Source organism: Gallus gallus, chromosome 1 (genome assembly GCF_016699485.2).
Source record: "Gallus gallus isolate bGalGal1 chromosome 1, bGalGal1.mat.broiler.GRCg7b, whole genome shotgun sequence".
Lineage (NCBI taxonomy): Eukaryota > Metazoa > Chordata > Aves > Galliformes > Phasianidae > Gallus > Gallus gallus.
This window is the reverse complement of record NC_052532.1, coordinates 81,305,018-81,329,172: the sequence shown is the minus strand read 5'-3', so window position 1 is coordinate 81,329,172 and position 24,155 is coordinate 81,305,018. Positions and strand designations below refer to the sequence as shown.

Below are 24,155 nucleotides of genomic sequence, written 5' to 3'. Positions count from 1 at the left end.
GGAAAGAGGATCTCCAGTTAACAGAGAATATCAGTTCTCCATAAGAATTCAAAGAAGATGTCTACCAGCAGATATATCAGATGGACCGCTCCACCCTATTTAATAATACTGGGAAGATCAAAGAGTTTGACTGTCAGAAAAACAACGAGGTGAAGAAGAAAAATAAATAAATAAATAGAACATGGACACACAGATTCCCAGGCTCATATTGACAGGATCTGCATATTGACATACAGCAGCCAAGCGTCAACCAAAGCAAATCTCATGTTGGTTTCCACAGGCAGTTTGTGGTGGGTTTCTGTGGGATACTTGCTTATCCTTTCTCTGCTTCCATTTTATTGTAGAGAAGCGTTAAGTCTCCAGGAAAAAGAGAAAAAGCACACTTCCAACATTATATCAATTAAATAAAAATACTTATAAAATACACTTTTACCAGCCTTCTTCACTAACTATCCAGGATATTCAGGTGAGAGAAGAAAAAAAAAAAAAGAGGAGAACTCCCACTGAGTTTCAGAATGTTAAAATGGATAGTTAAGGTAGCTTTCACATTTGCTCAGCACAATGCCCAGGAATGGGAAGAGAATTTTGCCCCTTTCTCAGAATAATAACATACTGAATTTTTACTATGGATCACAGTAGAATTAACATTCACACTTCCAGCCAGAATTAAAGTGGCTTTAATTTGATTTAGTTTAATTCCCTTCAAAGGAAAATTAAACTAAAGTCAAATGAACACCATTTTAAATTCTGAATGTGTGTGCGCACGCATCAGTTTAATACAGTTTACATAATCCACTTGAAACCCACCTTGTTACTTAATTCAGATCAACTTTGCTGCACGCTCCTGCTGAGACAAACCCTTAGAGATAACATTATCCATCCTCAAGGAACAGTCGCATTTCATTATCGACACCCAACTCTAGAGAGAGCAACTCTGAAGGGGACTGTGTAGTTGCACACAATTTATATGTCTGTCAAACAGAGAACAATGCTCTGTATATAGCTACAATAGCAATTAATATACTGGGGGTTGTTGTTCCATTAGTCACTAATTACACAGTAGTTCAGTAATGCAGAAGTCTTGTTCTTGGCAAAGAAGCCATGACTCCAAAACTACTGAGTTGATAGTTCAGAGTCTGTTTTTTGTTTGTCCAGGAGTAGCTTGCACTTTGGTTTTCCTTCCCTACGAGCACAGGCTGAGGGAGCTGGGCTTATTCAACCTGGAGAAGAGAAGGCTGCGGGGTGACCTCATTGCAGCCTTTCAGTACCTGAAGGGAGCCTATAAACAGGAAGGGAGTAAACTCTTTGAAAGGGTAGATAATAGCAGGACAAGGGGGAATGGTTTTAAGTTGAAAGAGGGAAGATTTAGGTTGGATGTTAGGGGGAAGTTCTTTACCAGGAGAGTGGTGAGGTATTGGAATGGGCTGCCCAGAGAGGTTGTGGATGCCCCATCCCTGGAGGTGTTCAAGGCCAGGTTGGATGGGGCCCTGAGCAACCTGGTCTAGTAAATGGGGAGGTTGGTGGCCCTGCCCGGCAGGGGGGTTAGAGATTCATGATCCTTGAGGTCCCTTCCAACCTAGGCCATTCTGTGATTCTGTGATCAGTTAACTGAAAGCACCAGTGATTATAAAGATCCAGAGGCAACTGCTGTGTATTGCAGACCCCTCTTTAGGAACTTCTGAATTACGGCATTTGCATGAGACAAGTCAAGGTGAGTTCAGTGACTGAACAGGATTGCTTCTAGTCTTTGTCACAATGTATAAGAAGAACAGTTTGTCACTGAAGATTTTTGCTTCCACTTACAAAATACAGGAATACTGTGGCAACCTTACTCCGGTATTGTTTCATTAGGCTCTTGCAAACACAAGAAAATGCCAAATCTGCTTGAAATTGGTCTTGAAGGTCTCATGTTTTTCCAAGACATCTTCAAAAAGTTAACACAAAAAAATAAAAATAATGATAACAAAAAAAAAAGTAGTAGATAGTGAAGGAAAATGGGATGGAAATTAAAAAAAAAAACACCAACGGCACTTTTTCAAAAGGATGCTGCAATAATCTCCAGTGATTTCAGGAAGAAGAGTACCAACAGGCTCACCCCGTAGCTTTCCTACTGATTTTCTTCCCATCTCCTTTTTCTCCATTGCTCACTGCACTTTTTTACTTAAGAACGCCTACAGATCTGCTGTGCTTGGTCTGACATTGTTTGATGAGAGAACAGCAGAACCAGAGAACCTACCATCCTTCTTCCGATCCTACTGGCCCATAACAGAGTAGGACACAAGCATAATTGTTTCACAAGTTTTTGTCCTGAAGAAAGCATACAAGGCTTGAGGAATTTTGCAAAAGGCCAATGTATAAAAGCAGCAATTTCCAATCAACTCCTCTGATTAGCATTTAGTGGAAACTTTTCCCCTTTCGCCACTGACAGTTCTCTCCAGGGATCTGTGATTAGAGCAAGCTCTCTCTTGATAAGAGAAGAGAAAAGGGACAGAGACTGTTACAGAGACAGCGTTACATGTTTTGTTTGGTTGGTTTCCTTTTTTTTTTTAATGAAAGCCTATACCTCTAGAACTTGATCACTGGAACAAGTCAATGAACCATTTTGATCTCATTATTTAGAATTCAAACTTTTAAAATTAAAGCTTAATCAACTCATCTATTGCCCATCCCTCTCAATCTCCAGTCAGCAACTGCAGGAAAACAAAATGCCTCACGTTCCCCTCTCCTTTTCATTGTCGCTGCTACAAATGGTGGAAGGGCAGTGGGAAGGATCGGTACTTTTACAGCTGAAACTGCATACATCATATCCATATATTATACATAAGGAAAAGCTCATACAGTTGACTAAAAACTCAGTGCAAAAGTGCCAGGTCAACTGCCAAACCGACCAAGTTCTTTAGTGTGTATGGTGAGCATCGGTAAAGAAGAAAAAAACAACAAGAAAAGAAGAACAAAAACATCAGCAACATAATGGAAATTCAATCATTTCCTTAACTATTCACAGACTATTACTCTGCTCCACAAGCTACAAGTGAAAGTAATTGAGAAGATGGATTGAATGATCCAATAGGTTTAACTTCTGCAAGGTTTTTTATTTTTTTTTTATGATAAAGACTTTTTCTCAGCTTAAATCAATGTAGTGCCACATTCTTATCCATGGCAATAGAGAAATACCAAAGAAAAAAAAAAAGAAAGTATGCATTAGCTGAATTTCTCTTCTAAAAGTGAGGTACCTTCACAGCAAGAAATAATAAAAATGCAGAGAGAAAATTGGGACCCATCACACAGAGAGGACCCTTTATGTGTAGAGGAAAGTGGGGCTGAAACTTCCTTTGTCTTCATTTTCATTGAACAGACAGGTAAAGCTAAGGCCTAAACTGATTAATGGAGTGACTTAAAGAAAGTCTGTGGCAAAGGCAGGAATTAAGCTCAGCTCCCCTGAGGATCAGTCCAGTATCTTAATAAGCCCATATCTTTCCATTCGGAAGTACTATCTCTTTCCTTTGTAATTATACAGCATAGATTTCAGAGGGGCTGATTTTACCTGTCCTTGTGCTGAAAGAGCTTACAGTGATCAAGTGGGGAGGAACTGCCCTGCCAGCCTAAGTAAAGCTTTTCCTTTGCTTAATTCCAGGCTACTATGTTTTCAGGAACAGAAAATACTGCATAAGCAACAGCACTGAACCATTCTGAGGGCAGACTGAAAAGGCTTTTAATACTCTTCCATTTTAATTGCTGGAGCTTTTATTGCAGGTAGTATATGGTTACAGAATAATGTGTATGAGTTTAATGCCTGGTATGATAATATGCAAGGTGAAGATATTGAAAATTCAATTAAAACATAGTTTAGGGCATTGGTTAATTTTAATTTCCAGCCCTCTTTGCCCCCATCCACCTCCTTAGCATCCAAAAAGCTTCTCCAGATACCTGAAGCTATAAGTTCTACACTACATCTTTTCTCTAGTAATGCAATTTGAAGTTTGTTGTACTTCTTTCCCATCTTCCATCTGACTATGTGAAAACCTCCTCAAGCATCTCCAAAGTCCCCATGCTCCTTAGACAGAAAGGAACACCAAAGCGTCAAAACTGAAGTAATTCCTATCAAGAACAGAACAAGATGGGAACTCTGAAGTCCTGTCTCTTAGCACTAAGCCCTATGTCACTCACACTTACTGGAGCTTCCTTAAAAAATAATAATAATAAAAAATTACTGTTGCCTTTTGGAGCAGGTTCAGAGAGGAAACACAAATTATTTCACCGCAGCAAAGGAACTCCCTCCTTTGCAGTTCCCATTTACCTCAAACTATCGCAGCTTTGGCCACCCAGTCTCTCAGAAGAGCTCCAACTGTTCACCAGAGTTTTTCCATGAGCATTCATCAAGTATATGGGAGAGCATACTATGGTTGCTTGCTAAAATGAAGGTGCTGAACACCCCTGTACATCACAAGATCTCCTCCAGACAAGCACTTCTGGGACAGAAGAGAGATTCTCTTTCTATATGCTTTTCTCTGACAACGCTCAACATCTGGCCTGGAAACTGAACACGAATTATGTCAGATCTCAGAGAGCATATACCTGAAGTGTTTACACGGCCTGAAAAAAATCTCACCCTGACCAAAGGAACAGCAGCTGTTGTTCTTGTCAAAACAAACATTATCACTAATCTACGAGCTTCTGAAACACCTCCAACACTCCAATTTTTTTTTTAATTAATTGTATTTGTAATTGTGAAGTATTACACACATGGCATTCCCTTATTTCAATGGAGTCTCACGATTTCTGTAGAATCATAGAATGGTTTGGGTTGGAAGGGATCTTTAAGATCACCTAGTTCCAACCCCCTGCTATAGGCAGGGACACCTCCCTCTAGACCAGGTTGCTTAAAGCCCCATCCAGGCTGGCCTTGAATGCTTCCAGGGAGGGAGCATCCACAGCCTCACTGGGCAACCTGTTCCAGTGTCTCACCACCCTCACAGTAAAGAATTTCTTCCTAATGTCTAGTCTAAATCTACCCTGTTCCAACTTAAAGCCATTTCCCCTCATTCTGTCACTACATGCCCTTATAAAAAGTCCCTTCCCATATTACAGGAAAAGCAGCACACTGGGTTCCAAAACATTTCATAACCAAACCTACCCTCTATGCAGTTTGTATAGACTTAAGGATTTAGATTAAGCACCATGGAGACCAGTCCCAAGTAAACTGGCAAGTGGGCACTGAGAGGCATCAGAAGAGTCAATGCAATATTTCTAACTGCCGTTAGCCCCACATGATGACCGAAAGTGTGCCTCATTCCTATTTTACAGAGGGGAAAAACAAAGCAGAGCAAATCTCATAATTAAGCAATGAAAGGAACGATAAACAAGTAAATAAATGCACCCATCCTTGGCTCAGTACATAGACCCATCACTCTGCGTTACCTACAGAGACTGTCAGTCAATTCCCTTGGATTTGTATGGATTACAGCGTACTCAGATGAACTCCTTCTACCCTTATGGGTATGAGTCCATTATGAGCTCCCTGCACACCACTGCCAGCATCTTTTTTTTTTTTTTTTTTTTGGTAAATGACTTCATTTTGTTTGCTTGTGAAGTAACACGTGAGTGGCTCTGAAGCTGCTTCTTGCTAGCTCCCTTGGTCACAAAACCAATGGAAAGAGGAAACTGAGGGAAAGATGTGTACCTTTAGAGCAGGGAGGTGGAGGAGAAGAATGGGAACCTCCTTCTCTAGAGATATTGCCTTCCTGCAGCACGTGCTTTGAAGTCTGCCTGGATGTAAATGCACATTGAGGCCAGCAGGCAGCAAGTGCAAAAAAAACCCAGTGTATTAATGCTGAATAATAACAGGAGATATCCACCCTCCGTTATTTCCCTTTGGGTCTTTTGAATGTGTTGCCTCACTTACCGCCTCCTGAGAGCAGATCTCTCCAGAGGAGAATAGCTGCACGTGCTCCACTTCCCACACTGCTGCTGATTTGAATACATAGGCACTGCTGCTAGGTGAGTGCCATTTGAATTGACAAACTGGGATTTCTGCCGCGCGCTTCACACTTAACGCAGCCCTGCCTGGGCTTTGAAGGCAACGGCTTGTTGCCTTAGGGTCTGAAACTAACAAAGCTGAGCAGAACAAGCCCAGGGCTCCCGTTGGATTGCTCGATCAAAGACAATATTAAACAGCACTGTTTTCATAACTACTATTCTGGGGCACTTGAATAGCAAGACAAAGGAGATGAAGTTAATTTCTGTTATCATAGCCTGGTGCAGCTGCAAGGGCCATGGGAGAAGCCAACTTCTCTTTATGGCTTACACAGCCCATGCCTTTGCAGAAGCTCCCATTAAGCAAATAAGGCTTCAAAAGCTTGTCAAATGCATCCCTATTCCTTCCCCCAGACATTTTCCACATCTCATTACATACACCAGTGAGCCTCCCTCTCTTCAACCATTTCTCTACCCCTCACGGCCCTCTGCTTCACCTTCTCTGTCAGCAGTACAGCCTACTTTCATGCCTAAGATGATCTGAACTTGGGAAATCCTCTCAAATAGAGAACGGGTACGCCAGGAGTTGCTCTGCAACCAGTCTAGTTCACTACAGTGGGAAAATATCTTAGCCTTCAATCTGTGTGTGGCCAGATGGGGTTATCAAGACCCAGCCTATTTTTGCTGAGGTGTTGGCAATGGTATGCATTATACTCATTTTTACACACCTAGATATATCTGGTGATGGAGGTCACCCAACAGTATTGCACGACTAAGTGGAATCTGTCTCCTGAATAGAAAATCTGCCTGGGATGTTTGAGACAATTTTAAGATGACCTTCTTATAGTACTGTGCTACCAGAACTGACAGAAACACCATGGGATCAGTTTTTATCTCCTTACTACTTGTTCACAGCATAGAACGGAGATCATTTTTGGAAATGCAAGTGCACGGTAGAACATTCTTGCACCCTCAGCTTGACCACAGTGAGGACAAGGAGGATGAGAAGACTGAATTGCTATGAAAAACCTTCAAATTAGATGACTAATAGGGAGGAAGGTTTCAAAGAGCTTTAGTTTAAAGCCTCTCTCTTCACATCTTGGGTTATTTCCCTGAGATCAGTCAGATAAAAGGGAAAAAAAAAAGTGTTTTCCAAATTAGGGATAGGATGTGCAAATAGTACCCTGCTTGAGACAAGCACAGTGCTCCAGGAACTGTCTTTTCTGCATCAATGGATAGAATGCCACTTAAACTGAGACTTCATCTTGGGGCCGTTAGCATGTAGGAAGATGTTTCCAGAAATGCAATAACTCTGGCAAGGTAAGTGCTTTATGTTACTAAATCTCATCTTGGATTTCACAAGGCTAGTTTCATTCACACTTGCTCTGATCTCAACTTCCTGATTGGATGAGAAGGCTCTAAAATTTATGAAAGAAGTGTTTCACTGGAAAATTTCTGACTATATTTGGTGTTGATGCCCAGGAAACAAAGACGCAACTTGAAGCTCACGGTGGAGGCATATTTCATTTCCTATATGCATACACCTCAGATACCTTCCTGAGGCCAGGGTTTAACTACTGAAGGGTCAAAACAGATCTCATACAATTTCAGAAGAACAAAATTGTCCATTCTAATGGATGAAGGAATAAAAAGAGTAAGCTGTTCTCAATCCATAAGAGAAGTAGCCAGACTTTACAGTTTTAAAGCAAACCTTCTGGATGTAAATTGCTACATTATTTAAGTTTATTGAACATCTAACACCAGGAAATGTGCAATTCATGAAATTTTCAGTGAAGACGTATGAATGAGACTTCCTGATACATTTTTAAAATGTGAAATTATCAAAGTTGTATGCAGTGCCGACTTTGGCCATATATGGTAGAGTTAATTGAAAGTGCAGTTTTAGCTTTAGAAGGGTTTATGTGAGACTGGCAATATGTATTTTATTGTCTCTTAGTCATTTGCAACTCAAAGATGCTCAAGATTATACATGAAAAGTTGTTTCTTCTAACTGCCAGCCTGCACTGCAAGACAGTATTGGATCTGAGAATCCAGGTAGATGCTTTGCATCTTGCACTCTCATCACCAGCTCTGTCATTTCTGCAAGCTAAATAACATGGCTAGCTATCCTCATGCAACCCTTAAGCCTCATACAAAACCCCATGAGGAATTTGCTCACATCACAGGGAGGATGGAAAATCCTCCATTAGGAATATCCTAGATAAAAGGAACAAGCCAGAAAGAAATGAATTTCACAGTGCCAGCAGAAAGCAGAAGGGTAAAGGTATCCTCACTCAAGGAGGACAGAACTGTCTTTGATCATAACACATATGCATTACAACCTCTTCTCCTTTTAATTCGCCCTCAAGGAAATGCACCAGTTTAGCATGTTCATGGTCTCAAGTTGGAACAGAGACTGTAGAGGACAACCAAGTCAAATGACACATCTTTAACCTCCCAGATAGAGATGGCATAAATTCAGCCTGAAGCCTCTGCTCCCTGAAATTGGATTAAGGACTCTACACTGAGTCCACCTGAAGTAGGCAAATAGCCCTTACAGCTATTTTTTGACCTTGCTTGTCACTAAAAACAAACAAGCAAACATTTGAGGGTTGTTAGGTAACCCCTTACTACAGAACAACAAATAAAGCCGCAGACCAGAGCCTCAACTCTGATGGGGAATTCCTAGTTTCCAACCAACTTGAGACTATACCTTCTGAGAACTGTCCTGGTGCAACAGGTAGGTATCATACAACCTGTTGGACTGCTCTGCTTGAATATATGGACATCTTCAAGCTTTTATTTTGGGAAATAGGCAAGAAACTGGTGACGTGGCTGTAAAACATAGACCTCCACGCTCATGGTATCATCTGCTGAAATACCTGCAAGGCCTGCATTCAGAAGGTGTTCCTGCCCCCAGAACCAACTGTCATTTCCCAGCCATCTGCTATGACAAGCTGAGGCTTTCCCACAGCCTGGCCTTCATTGCAGCAAGCCAGAGACACAGCACTCGCGTGCATTCAGCAGTGCGAACTCTCCTCCTGCTTCTGTGTGGCAGGTGCAGGTTTTTTTGTTCACCTCCTATGGAAGCCCATGACTGAATACTGGGAGGCACAGAGCTCACACTCCAACGTGTCTAGTGATCAGAAACATGAAGTAGGAAGGAAACCCTTCTACAAAGAAGATCAGTTTGGGGATTCATGCGCTTTCTGAACTACAGGATGACCAGATCCCATTCTGTTTTGGAACAGAAACGTAGCTCTCTATATCTCATTTGCACAAGCTTGGATCAGTCTCCACTCCCTTCGGAAAGGGCATCCGAGCCACAAGAAATCCTTTTTAGTGCTAGTTTTTATTAACCATCCTCATTTCTCCAAGAAGTTTCTGCCTCAGTGTATTTGTGCAATCGTTTTTACAGCACCAACTCTAACTAGTATCAAGAGTAGTTACTAAAATAGCGTCAATCCAGTTTTTACTCACATGCCTGAACGAAGTAAGAAGTAAGCCAATTACTTTTTCATTTCTTTTTTGGGAAGAGAGTCTCCCTGTAAACACTGCTATTAAACAGTGCTGCTGTTAGATATCTACACTGTGAATTTTAGAGGTTATTCTATATTTTAGATGTGAAATTCTTCAGTTTTTCTTCCTGAACTCAGCATACAACAACGCAATGGCAAATTTGATAGCAATCACTCTCTTCCTTTCTGCATTCTGGGTCTCACATTTCCTTGCAGGAGTTACGGTTTGTGCAACCCACGGAGCAACCCCACAGCTCTATTCCTTACAACCAGCAGCAGGAGTGCATTTCAAGGCCCCCTGTGGCTACGACATTACACCAGTGTCTAAAGAAGGAGACAGTGCCATGTGTTGACTCAACAACTGGGTGTGAAGTGACAAACACTCAGTCGGGGGTTAGAATGAGATTAGCAAAATCCCATGGAACAATGATTAAAAGGTGCTGTAACGAATCCATTTGCTGCATGCAACAAACACAATTACGAGACAAATTACCTCTCTCCCACCCCACTCCTCTCCCTGCAGCAAGCGAGGACTGGAGAACCTTTATCCCTCAGGCTCCAAACCTTGGCTGACTTTTTAAGTGGCACCTTTGACTACAGGTAGCCGCAGTAGCTCACTTATCCCCCCTCAGTGAGCTATGCCACTAGAGGGCACACACACTGCCTAAATAGCATCTAGAAAAGAGTGGGTCCCTTGGCCTTCAAGCCTTTTATTTCTAGCTCCCATCTTCATGAACGTGCACCCTTACTATCCAATAGCAACTTGTCCCTGCCAATATATATTTTCTCACTTCTGGAGTTGCCAATCTTCTCCCTTTCTTCCTTTACTGAATTTCTCATTCCTTCCCAATCTGGGGCAAATGGGGCAATCTAACGCTACCTAAAGCAAAGCAGCAAGTTTGTCATTTTTCCCAGGACTTCTATATTTCAATACAGAGGATATTATAGTAGAAAAATCAAAAAGTTCAACACAGACAGCTCAAGGCTAGGGAGTATTCCTCATCCCTGGTTCAGAGCCAGAGACCAACCGTACTCCTATTGCACTGAATCTGAGCTAACAAGCTCTCCCACTCTGCTAGGGAGCACAGAGTAGAGATGTCATTACCAACAACCGCCTCGCACACACTGAGGTTAATGCCAAGTCCAAGCTAAGACACATCAGTTTCCAGCCCACTTCAGCTGTCTCTGTACACTGATCCTCAGCACTGCTGGGATGTGTTGCTGAGACCTTCAAACTGGCTTTGCACAGACCGGGAAAGATCAGCAACACTTACCAGTCTGGACTGCATGCATGTGCTCCTTGCCTTCCTGCCCAGTAAACAGATTGCAATTTGCATACTCCGGTACCTGAGCTAATAAAGTATGATGAACTCTCTCTGGCTCTGCATCCATGCCACAAGTAATCTTTAGCCTGGATGACCCATACCACATATCCTGGCTGTTCCACTCATCTTGCATTACCTTTTGCCTCTCAAAGTCCTTGGTGCCAGCCAGCACAGGGACTACTGCGCAACTCTGTATCAACTCATGCTATTCTCTTCTGAAAGAAGTGTTAAACTGGGTGGCCAACAAGACCCATTTAGTTGTCACTATTCAGTTCCTGCTATGAACAATGTAAGAGCAAACCAGTTGGCTGATTTTCCCACCACTGATCAACTTGGTCAAATGCTACTATCTTGTTCCACCTCTGTCTCCCTCATGAGTACAGAGATGGCACTGGGGTGCCTCAGCTCCAGTAACAGACCAGGAATGCTACAAGCTCAACCATAATCAGCTTCTGAGCCCAGAGAGACTTCTTCACTTACTCAGTCATCCTGAAAAGATGTGAGAAAGAAAAAACAGCGAGGGATGTATGTATCATGAGATGGTAACAGGAAACCTGGTAAAGTCTAACACATCTGACAGGACAAAGGTATGGCCACACGTATTGAGATATCACCTTACTGGGTGTCCAGGAGGCTTCCTTTCCCTACCTATCTGAAAAAAAAACAAAAAACAAACAAACCCACCAACATGAAAGGAAAGGAGGTGGAAAAAGTGTTGGGAGCTAAGCAGTTAATACTCTATTATTATTATTACTTGGTTAATACAGCAGAAGACTTCCTCACAAGTCTGTTTTGGACCAGGATCCGCATCACAGCAGGAATAATACAAGGCAAGAAAGTAAAATGCTTTAAAGAATATGGTTCTTTGTGAGACTGGAAGTATTAGCTGTGATTCAGAAATTAATGACAGCATAAAAATCTATTAAGGCATCTAGACTGTCTCTCAAGGGACCTTTTCACGCTTGTAGCGCATGGATTATTCTCCAGGGCTCTGCCCAGCCAAACTTCAGATATCTCAAATGACAGCAATTCCACCACATTTCTTAACAAACCTATTTCACCACCTAATCTCCTTCTTCCCATTAAGTATTTTTCTCTCTTGGCAATTTTTTTCCCCTCTTCCTTCCTCCAAATTTTGTACCACGAGACACTTCTAGCTCTCAGTCCACACTATAGAATTCTTCAAGCCTTCCCAGCATGCCTAGATCATTAGCATAGCTCCTCTTTAGTCATTTAGCCAAGCAGCTATATATTTAGCTCTCACAAGCATTCCTCATAAGTCAGTCCCTCCAGCCCCTTAATCGTTCTCGTTGCAATCCTCTGAATTCCCTCTAATTTTGTTTACATCTTTCCGGAATTGAAGTGCCCGGAACCAAGTGCAGTAAACAACAACAGCTCGTTATCTGGCTAGACTGTAATTCCAGTGATCACAGTACAGGCCCCACATACGCCATGCACACAGACATATGAACGTGCTCACGCTCTGGTCCAGAGGCAGCATCACCATAGGACACAAATCCCACACCACACACATCCGCACCACAGTGACATCAGCTGGGCTTCTTTCAAAGAAATCCAACTCCAAAACTGACAGAGATGATCTTCAGGGCTTTTAAAACTTGAAGAAGACTTCTTGTGAATTGGCTCCCTTATTTTCCACAGCTTCACAATTCCATGCCTGTTCAGGCATGGTCACAATGCAAACAAATATAACCATTCTCTACCACAAACACAAGCCATGACCTAAATCACTGAATCACAGAATGACTTAGGTAGGAAGGGACCTCAAGGATCATCAAGCTCCAAATCCCTGCTCCTACGTCCCATCAAGAAGTGTCCATCAAAAAGGCCCCTCCTGTTTTTGAGACATTGAGGGAAATATACCAACAGTGGTTTCTCTGAGCACTTTCCTCAGAAACTGCATCTAATCCTTGGACAATCACATTTCTTTGCCATCTGTATTGAAAACCAAGGAGTAAGTAGCAAGAGATCTGACCTAGCATCCCAGAGAAGTAAAACAGGTGACAAATCCTAAAGGATGCTCTTTCAACTGGCTGAAGGCTCAAGACAGACAACAACTACTGACTGCACACTGGCCTCCATTTTCAGAACTTCTTTTGTTTTAGATAATAGTTGACACTTTGATGTAATCTTATGAGAGCAGATAACACATCACAGAAAAGCCTTTAAGCACTTGTGACTTAACCTGTTCTTGAGACCTGAGTTGGAATTTTTCCAATAGGACACTTTTTTTTTTTTTTCTTAGAAAAACGCCATTTCAGTGAGGCAGAACTATTCTGCAGAACCACCTGGTTTGCTTCAACAAATTTCTGGTGAACTTCAGGCAGGGTTCAGAAAGAAACGTGCCAATGTTCCTACCAACACCCAGGGCATTGGTGGGTTAGTCTAGGCATCCCAAAGAGATGCCAACTCCACAACAAGCGCTCTTCAAGATCCTCCCAAGTCTTCACCTGCAACAATTTCAAAGCCTCTTCTTACATAGCATACCCAGGTCTGCACAAACCTCAAAAGGTGACACCTTAAGGACTTTTGCTATGTGGCAAAATAAAATAAAATAAAATAAAAGGCTGGAATTCTAACTGTTCTGTGTCCACAGCACCTCTCACACCACTGTGCCTTCTTCACAGCAGCTTGAGAAACACCTCAGCACCAAGGACAGCTTGGGCTGTTTTGTTTCATTTTTTAATGTTGTTTTGGGCAGCAGGGAGAGAAAGAGACCAGAAACTTCACGTTAATCAGGGGATGAGCAGAGCCTGCAAGCAGGGGCTGTAAGAGCTCTCTTGAAGCCTGAAAGAAAGCCTGAAGCCACAAAGCTTTACAGCAAGACAGAGCAAGACCAGTCAAAACAGCCTTTTCTGCCTTTCTTCTAAGTACACAGAAGAGAAGAAAGATGACTGCACTGATGACCTGAGCTCCAGGTCCCTCTGGGGCCATGCCACAGCTCATTTAGCTCATGCTGCAGCATGAACTTGTTTTGTTGTTGTTGTTTTTAACAACCTAATCTGTTGTTGTCCTCCGGCTGCTGGGGGTACACAAACCAGTCACCAGTAGACACCCAAGATACATGGAAACGGAGAAGATGACTTCTACGCTTACATCAGCTCTCTTACTACTTTCTCACCTTCTCTCTCTTAGTAGGCCTGGGCTACAGGCAGACCTTGTACCACTTGAGCTTTAGATATATATATATATATATTTTTTTTTTTTTTAACTGAGAATTTACTGTTAGTAAAACCCATAATACACCTCCAGCATGAAGACTCTTCCAGACAAACCACTTCCTTATAGAAAATACCCATAACCACAGAACCATTTGTAGGGGTATGCCTGCAGTCAGATTAACTGTTACTCAGCTGGCTAAACCTGACACACGACAAGACACAGCTCTGCTGGTCACAATCCTTGCAGTTGATGCAGCTAAACTAGCAAACCTGTGTTATTGTAGTCCCAGTCAAAGAGCAGATTTGCTGGTTTACCCATTCACATTGCATCCAGCAATCTTTTGCTCATATGATACAAAAAAAAAAGTTGGTTCAACTAAGCTAAACTGTCTTAGAATGTCAGTGCCTAAAACTGCACAGCTTGTATGTGCAAGAAAGCTTCCTTTCATCCTCTTCCTCTGTTCTCAAGAACTCTCACATGAGACTGTAGCAGTCAAGCATGTCCTCTTCACTCTCTAAGCTGTATTTCATGCCCAGGTGAACGAAGCATGACTAAGTTACCATCTTACGTTGAAGCTATCAGAAAGATGAGAAGGGGTAGCCAAGCCACAGCAACGATTTTGTTTCACTGCAACAATCTCTTGCCCTGTCAAGATAGGATGCAAATCTGCTATGAATAATGCTCACTCCGGAAGCATACGCAGCTACACAGATATCACTAATCGTGCTACATTCACCTACTGAACTAATATTTCACAGCTCCTCCTTTGCACAAAACACAACCCTGTTAACATCATTTGTTAACAAAGCACAAATACCTATACTATGCAACTTAAATATTTTCTGTCACATGCACACAAACACACCCATTCACAATTATCTTATTTGTCACACACATCCTCCTAAAAGCCAAGGAGGGTATACTGAAAGGCCTCTGGGTCAGAACTTCACACACAGACCACGTATACAGGCACGAATAAAACTGGATGTTGTGAAATAAGTGAACCCATTGTGCAACAAAATAGCTTTACAAGGCAAACAAAGTACTCATACAAGTAGATGGAGTCACAGCAGTCCAAGTCTAAACAAACTCACACAACAACAATCCACAGATGCCTCTTGAAATAACTCCTCCCCATAAGCAAATCCCTGCTTTCTCAGACACTCAAATGTACATCCACATGGTCAGCTTCACCAAACCCCATGCATGCAGTAGGCATTGGCCACAAGGGTAGCAGTCAGAAAGTCCCAAGCTCTCAATCACGGTGTAGCTTTGGGTCAACTAAAGAGAACCAAGCACATCCAGGCTCCATGTATGTGTAACACCCAGAGGGCACATAGAAGAACATTAATAGTTATTCTCCCAGCATATTGCAAGGATTCATTAGTTCCAGCCTGCAACTTGCCATCAATACAAGGGCTAAGGGACAGAGTGGAAGGAGCTGTGATTACGCACTTACACTGCATACTTGTACCCCAGTGGCTGCATGCTGATATGCTATTGATTACCTGGATGGGAAACTCCACAGCCCCCCATTCATCTCCTTCTTGCTCCCTCCCTCATTAAACTGCTTCTGTTCTGCCTGCCACGTGTTCCCCCCCAACAGCCAAGAGCACATCTCCAGCGAAGGGAGATGCCCACCCTCTTTATGAGAGGGCTCTACCAAACCTCAAAGACACCAGGAAACCCATGAGGGCACACAAAGGCAAACAGTAAAGGAGCAGGTTTAAAGGAAAACACATCTGCAGGGGAGTTTCTGTAGTATGCTTCATATAACTTAAGAGCCATGAAAGCCCTGCCTGGGAACCTGCAGATCCAGTTATACTCCTGTATGTTTCAAGCTAAGACCGTTCCTCTGAAGCCATCACCTTCCTAAAATGCCATTCAAAGTCCAGTACCCCTACAGCTGCAATCCAGAGCAAGTTCTTATTCTGTACTTGAGAGTAAACAGTAAGCAAATTGAAGGTAAAGGACCTTTTTCTTCTCAGTGAAGAAATTTTCCCACAGGCGTTGACACAGCAGATATGGTCAGCAAGACTTCACTGTAAGGTCCTGCACACCTCAGCAAGGAAAATATTCCCCCTCTGGCTCAGAGAAACCACAGCAGCATCCCCCTGCTACTCCCTTTCCTTCCATCGGGATGAGTGGGGTCATGCTGCCTTACTGCAAAGCAACTTGCTGGAGGAAGATCATGGGGAAATGCCTCAGCTTCCAGTACATCCAGCACTGGCCCCAGATCCCGCAGTCCTCCTGTTCCCAGGGGGCTTTAAACCACAGGGTAATAGCATAGCACAGAATCAAGCCTGGATTTCTCTTTTTTTCCCCACCCACTCCCATAAGAATCACAAATTCCCAGCATTTCTTCTTCCTTTCCATATTGTATGCAGGGTTCTCTGCCCTTCTCTGACACCAGGAGAGGGCTTTGTCTCACTTGCTCACCCCTGCAGATCTTCATCTTGCCCTTATCTATTCCTTATCGCAGTGGGACAAGACAGACTGTGCTGTGTTTGGTATTTTTCATTTTACCCCAGATAAAAATGACAGCAGGAAGAGTACATCAGTTGTCAAAGACGTTGCTGATTGAGCCTGAGCAGCACACAAGGCTACGGCACATGGTTCCTTAAGGAAAAGGGATCTGGAAGAGGAAAAGGATCAAGCTCCCTATGGGGTCCACAGACAGCATCCTCCCAGCAGCCATACTGCACATGAAGGGGACCATTTATTGCAAAGCACATGCCTGCACATACCAAGGCACACGTGGAACATTTACCACAGACTCTTCTGCGATGCCTTTCTCTGCTCCCACTACAGATTTCACTTGATCTTTAAATTATTCCATCCTTTAGCAACCCCAGCTAATATTCCTCCACATCAAGCCCATCAGCTATTCAGATCTGCCCAAAAGAGGCAGTTCCCCTTTCATATATTCATAATTGCCTTTTGTTGCCTGCTTTCATGGTACAGCACACAGGTCCATAGGTAGTGCTGCGGTGCTGCCCCATCAACCTCTGAAGGCCCCAGTGCAGAGCCCCCAGTCACTGCTGCACTTGGGCCCGCGTGTCCATATCACTGCTTTCACCCATTACCTATGTAAATTGGTCTTGTACAGAATGAATCTGTCGAGTGATGGAGATGATCCCTACCAGCAAGGCAAGGAGCACCTGGCTTACAAGAGGCACACGAGAAGGAAGTGAACTCTTAAAGCACTTGCTTCACCATCAACGTAGGATGACAGCAGCCATGTCCGTCATGCTGATGAGAAGGGGCTGCAGTGCTTGTGGGATGACAAGGAGGTGCAAAGAGGGACTCTTGAAGGATTCACGTCCTCCTTGGACCACCACCACATGTGTGGGTACTTAGAGGGTGCAGAGGAGCTCCCATAAACACAGGAACCAGGGCATTTATCACCCAGCCAGTAAAGCCCTCACACAGAAGATATCTCATAGACTAAGAGGAAGCAAATTTCTACATAGCATAATAAAGCTCTCCGAGTGTGCAGAAGAACGCTCAGATTTGTAACAGGAAATGGGTCGTTACTGGTGTGGCAAACATTACCCCAAAAGGTCTGCAAACAGGGGACAGGACTAGAAGTAACACTTGGGATATCCTTTCAGTGTTCCCTCTTTGCAGATACAGAGCCTTTTCTGCCTCTTTCTCATCTTAAACCTACAAGAAAAGTGTTTTCCTTTTTTTAGGTATTGAACCTTTTCATCATTTAAGGGAACGCAAAGCAGTGGACTGAATCATTTCCTCATCAATACAGTCTATCACATCAGAGTCTCACCTGGCCCAGCTGATTGAGAGAAAGTGAGTTTTCTCTCCAGTCTCAACATTACCCAACTGCACAGCTAGCACCACACACTGTTACACATATACTACAACACCGCTCTTAGCGCACACGTACATTCTTTCTCCTCCTCTCCCCGTTCTCCCCATCCATTACACATTATCAGCACAGAAACACTTGGGTACATGCCTCCATCCATATAGATTGCACAAGCCTGGCGCATTAACAAACACATCATTTTTCACACCCACATTGCCCACTAACGTTATAAAGCACAAGACTTCACAGATAACATTTGTACCGCATACCAACCCAAGGCTACTCCACTTCCCCAAGTGCCTCTGTGATTTCCTTCAGATTCATTTCCCCATTTATGAATACCCTTGAGCAGCTCAAAAAATGCATCATAGATAAATACCACTCGTACTATGCAGACCAGTTCTGCACGACGTTTCTGAAAGGATCTACTTCAACACATGGGCTGTGGAAGGATTCTAATGATGATTTACAAACCAAACACCACCACCGATCTCCTGCCATTAACCAATGAGGTGGGGCAGTGGGGGGAGGGGAGGGTTGGTTAAAATAAGCTGGGAGAATTTCTTCTCTTACATGAATTGTAGATTTCAAACAGCTGTTATTTTTCAAGGGGGGGGGGGGTGATTTAGAAGAATTTTCAATGTGAAGCAAACATAATTTTTAAGGCATTCATTCCTTAAATAAAAGGCTCAGGTGGGAAATCAGAACTTTTCGTATTGGCAGCTCGGTTAATTTAGAGTAAGAGGAGGTAAAAGCGAAAACAATAAGAAGTGATCAAGATACGATTTGTGATAGACACGATTCATTTGCTTCTCCTTCTCACCCTTGCACACCACGTTTTTAGTTGTGTTGGGCTTTTTGGAGGGGAGCGGGGGATTGAAGGAGGGGCTGGGTGAGGAAAAGAAGGAAGAGAAAATCCAGCTTCCAAGTTCGATCCAAGAGTGTGATCCTTATCAGAAGCTACAGGCAGCACCGAGCTAAGAGATGAATCCGTTGAAGGGAAGAGCTGCAGCGTGCCACCAGCAGCTCCCACCCACCGGCAACGCGGGGGTGCTCCGCTCCTTCCAGCGCCCGGCAGGAGGACCGGGACAGCGGCCGGCCGTCCCCCGGACAGCTCGGAGATGCCGCAGCACGCAGCCCGAAGCAGCGGATTAAGGAAAAGCAGCGATCGGATCCTTCGGGCAACAATCAGAACCTCGAGCTTAAGGGAACGGGGATTCAAGTCCCTGTGCCCCTCAGGCAAGGGACAGGCATCCCATCGCACGTCCCCAGCAGAGCTGCTTGGGGGCTGGGCTGCCTCCGTCCCTCGGCACCGTGCAGCCCGTAGGTCTCCGGGCAGCCTCCGTCACACAACCCCCCCCCCCCCCCCCCCCCATCCTCCATAGCTTGCTATTACCCAGTCTCAGCACCTGGCCGGTGGCCTTGGGCGAGAAAGAGGCGGCCGGGAGCTCCTTCAGCGTTCTCCCGTACACCCCCAAGTGGACGGTGAGGAAGAGAAGGCGCTGGCAAGTTTGGGGCAGCTCCAGGCACAGCTGCCCGGCTCCGGAGGGACGCGCTTGGAAGAGGAGACGGGGTCGCTGCCTGTCACAGCCGGTGCTGCGGTTCTCCAGGGTAAGCGTTCAAAACCCGTGCTCAGCAGGGTTACAGAAACGTACCGGGCTCATTATCACGCTTTCAGCGAAAGCCAATTAATTTGAAGTAAGTGGCTCTCCACAACACCCCCCTCTCCCCGCCGCCTTTCTCATTTAAATGAGAAAAAACAACAGCAACAACAACAACAACAACAAAAAACCACAGAGGGGCACAACACTTTCCTATGCTTAACTCCTTCAGATGGTTTTGGGCTCGCCGGTGATGTGCTCCACACTTCCTCTGCAGCCCCAACCGTCCCTGCTTCCCCATCCCCTCACTCCTGCTGGCTCTGACACTGGAGCCAGCAGCAGAACGGGGTTAGTTGATACCACATCTGAAGTTTGGGAAAAGGAGAAGCAGCAGCTCTTGGTTTGCAACACCTCCTGCATCCACAATCCTATTTGAAAACCCGGAGGGCAACCGTGCTGCCTCTGCCTACTCATAGGGTTCCTGCTAAAAGAGCCATCCGGGACCTTCCCTGATGCTCTCTGTTAGAGCTGTGGCAGTAACAACTCACTAAGACAGAAGGGAACACAGCCCCCAAGCCTGGCATACACTGCAGATGTTGGGAAGGATGAAATTAGCACCCAGTTGTGCTAGGATTGGGATGCTCTGGTCATAGTTCAAGGAAGACTTCTGACTCAGAGCGAAGAGCAAGCAGCGCTGACTGCAGGCTAGGAAACAAGTATCAGGGAAGAGCAGTGCTCAGAGCCAGCGTCCATCTTCCTTGAGAGGTCTGTGCCTATGGGTAGATGGGGCACTAAGGGATGCGATTTAGTGAGCATGGGCTGATGGTTGGACTAGATGATCTCTTCCAACCTCAGGGATTCTATGATTCCAGAGCAGAGGGAAGTTCACAGCAGCTCCCCAACTTCGCTGCTGGCACCCATTATTTGTGGTAGGCAAGTACTGGCCTCCTCTCACCCTGCGTGCATCCTGTGTGCTGGAGGAAATCCTCCGAGCCCATCAGAATCAGCCACTTCACAGAGGAAGGCAGGTGGAAGGTGCTGGGGCTGGATTCACCATTCAGAGCGTGCAAGTTTGAGCGAATATATGTGACAGTAGAAAAGCATGTGTATGCAATGCAGAGACAGAGGAAGAGAGGATGCGTGGAAGGAAACACTTGGTAGATGTGAGGAAGAGGAAGAAACTAAGGGATTTTGCAGGGAATGCACACAGTAGTGACAGGTAAGCGTGAGGCTGCAACAGAAAGAACATGTGTAACAGGGAGCGTGCCTGCGTGATCTGCTTAGTGGATGTAAAATAGAACAGCCAGCGTGAAACTGTGTGCAAAAGTACAAGGAATAGGGCTGGATACAGTGACTGGGCATCCCTCCATACATCACAGTGTGCACAGGAGTGTGAGAGGTGAAGACAGTCGCAGTGAGATACCCTCAAGGTGCATGCAAGATGCTGTGAATGCAAGACCGTGCACGGCAGGAGGCCAGATAGGTGCATACACAAAGCAAGGGTAGAAATGTACCATGGATGTGTACGTGCACTTGCAAGACCAGTGCAGCAGGACAGGCATAGGATGTGCAAGCAGCCACCAACACCAGTGTGCAGGATGGAGAGAAGGCACAAGGAGAGGCTTGAAGGATAGAGAGAGGAAGAGCAAACGTGAGCAAGAGAGCAGCAGACTGGCACTCCAGGAACTGCATGTGCTCAGGAGCTAGAACTGTATGTGCCAGAGCGAGCGAGTTTATTCATCTTCCATGCTATATTCATGAGTATGTATGTGCGCAGGGCTATATGGGACCACTGATACGTGTGAGCGAGCCTGGATCATGCACAAGCTGTGATTTGCAGGGCTATGATTATATGTGCATGTGTGATGTGTATTTATACATACAGCACGGGATGCATTAACCCTTAACTCCTGTTTACAGAAAGCATCTCGAAACCAGCTAGCATGTCTGTCATCACTTCTAACTAAATTCTGTACTCACACTTGGCTCTTGAAGCAAGAAACCCAGCTGGCAATTCTCCACTGAACAAAATCCCATACCCAACAAATTTCCTTCTCCCGTCTTTTCCTCTTTCATTTTTTCTTTCCCTTGAGGAGGGGAAGGACATAATGTTTCTGCGAAGAGGCACTGAGGCTTCTCTAACCTCCCCCCCCACCTTCATCAGCAAAACCAAAATGCCGAAATAAAATAAGACAGGAAAAAAAGAAATTCAGAAAGAAAAAGAAGAAACTTAACACCGATCTCCTCAGGAAGGTGAGGAATCCTGAAGCATCAGTACTCATGCCCCAAAGTACTGAGGAACACTGACTGTAGATGATAGATGAAAGGGATACCCACATTCAGCCACCCCTCTTTCCTTTTGCAAATCTACTCGTTCCCCCCCCCCTCTCCAGCTCCCCCTCTGCAAAAGCATAAATACAGCAGCAAAGTCAGTGACATGCAATGTCCTCTAAGCATAGGATTCACCGAGAACGATCTCTCCTTGGCTTAGTATTATTTCCTGAGGGAGGGGGGGGAAGGCTTGAAGGGGGGGTTTAAGACAGAGGAATCTAAATAGCTCCAGCTTCCAGCTCCATGTTTCCATTCACCCTCAGTCCATCAGCCTCAATTCAAGCGAAGGGGTTCGAGGAGGTTGCAAGAAAGAACTCATCACATACCTTGAAAGAAGAGGAACAGGAAGAATCCCAGCACCCAGATACTGTGCAGCCAGTAGGTCCTCATGCTTCTCCTCTCTCACTCGCTCCGCTTCCTCTGCCTTTTTCTCCGTCTCTTCCCTCCTCTCTCAGTTTCTTTTTCTTATTATTTTTTTTTTCCTCCTCTTCCCCTCTCAAATAAAACGGGATGTGTGTTTCCCTTCGGTCCCCCTGGGCTCTGCTCTACCAGCCCTGGCAATCCAGTCACAGGCAGGGCTGACCCGCGGTGGCCAGATTCCCAAACAGCCTCGCACTCTCCCCTCCAAGTGCGGGAGGAAGGGGGGCCAGGTTAGATGTTCGCCGTAGCCTGCGCTGGCTGTAAACACAGAGAATCTCTCTGTCTCTCTCCTGCAGCTCCAACTAAATGCGACTGTACTTAAACAAGCAATGCCTTATAGGACAGTGCTCTGAGCAGAAAAGATCCCACCTCTGCCACCTAGTGTTGCAAGCCTGCTCATTTATTTCATTTATATATATATATATATATATACACACACACACTCGTTATAGAAATATGGCTCTCTCCTTCCCCTGGAAACATCTCTCTTGGATCACAAGTCTGTAAGCCACGCTTGGCTCAAGAGTCCCTAAGGCTCCATCTGACATGGGGAAGTCATCCAGCAAAGGAGGAGAGCGCTCCTCATCGCTGCAGTGAGAAATGCAGAGGGGCAGGTTTGATTTCTCAATGGAGTTCTGCCTGACAGATCCCAAATCCAGGGTCTCTCTGCTGCTGGTGGCACCGCCAGGCAGTATGCGGGGGGCCAGAGAGGGACTTAGGCGCACCGACTGTAATTACAGAGCTGCCAAGGCCTCCAGGACAAATAGCATACATCAGGATGCATTAATCTTTGCCGGATCTCCCGTGACTTCCGTGCAATTTCAGAGGGACCAGAAGGAATCACTCTGTGTAGGAAACCCAGACTGCAAAGCCACTGCTTGCTCACAGAAGGTTTCTCCTGCTACCCCTCTCCCTTCAAACGCAAGGTTCCTCCTACCTTACACAAGATGAACTTTCTTCCCAAGGAGTAATTAGCTCCTGCAGCTTCATTGCCCCCTGAAATCATTGCTTCTGGTGAGAAGAGCAGCAGTAATGAAGTACTACTTAACATTCGCACAGGGCTTTTCATCAGTCACTCTCCAGGCATTTCAAAAAAGGTGCTCTTTTGCAGCTGGGGACGCAGAGACTGCTCAGCCTCTGAGAAGTCACTGCGAAGTGGGAGTCTGGGTGAACTGCCCCCCAGCCTGGCTGCCCCTCCTGGGCCGCACTGTGCCCTCACCACGGTTGTCATGGCAGCCTGGATGCCACCGCTAGGAGATAACAATCGCAATTTACACATCATAGATGTCGCTTAGCCACCCACAGGCGAGGCCCTCAAAGGCTGAAAGTTCAGGCGGGAGCCAACAGGCAAAATATCCCTTCACAGGCAGGAGTCCAGGCTCCCGCTGGGCCCTCAAGCTTTCACAAAACCTGAGGAAACTTGCAGGCCGGGGCCCTTCATGAGCTGAAGTGAGGAAGAAGAGGAGCTGATGAAGGTGCAAAAGGGTCGGTCCTCACCACTCATCTAGCAATAGCAACTCAGGGGGAGAAAAGCACCCACAGGTGGAACAGGCAGCAACAGCTGTTCTCGTTAAATAAACAGTGTGTCCTGGATCTTCCAGACAAGTCTTAAAAACATGAAAAAAATAAAAATTCCTCTTGGAAAGTACATCCAGAGTTGAGGATGCGGAGAGAGAGTCCCCTTATGAATCCCCCTACAACACTAAGGAGACAACGCATGCATAAGAAAGGTATGCAGGATTCCTGCCACTAAAGAAGTAACACCACTCCAGAAGTATTCCTTTTCAGACTGCTTTAGAGCAAGCTGCTCTGCAAACAGAAATTACAAAGCCTGCCTTCCCATGGCCAGATCCCATCATATCCCTGTGACATCCCCTGCAGCAAAGATAAACTGTTTGCTGTGGGTAGTCCAGAAGTGCGTACTTGCTTTCCGGGTTGACCAAAATGCACGCTGCAATGCAAAACAAGAGATACCGTT

At 44.9% G+C, this 24,155-nt stretch overlaps 1 protein-coding gene across 2 annotated transcripts in view; it reads right to left on the bottom strand.

The window, feature by feature from the left end:
* The window catches only part of LSAMP (limbic system-associated membrane protein), a 965,359-nt gene extending 942,872 nt beyond the window's left edge, over nt 1-22,487 (bottom strand). For both annotated transcript variants that reach the window (XM_025143740.3, XM_025143780.3), the window contains exon 1: nt 22,084-22,487. In XM_025143740.3, the coding sequence (XP_024999508.1) occupies nt 22,084-22,147 (64 nt within the window). In that variant the 5' untranslated portion in view covers nt 22,148-22,487. The remainder of the gene's footprint in view (nt 1-22,083) is intronic.
* Between the last annotated feature and the right edge of the window lie 1,668 nt (nt 22,488-24,155).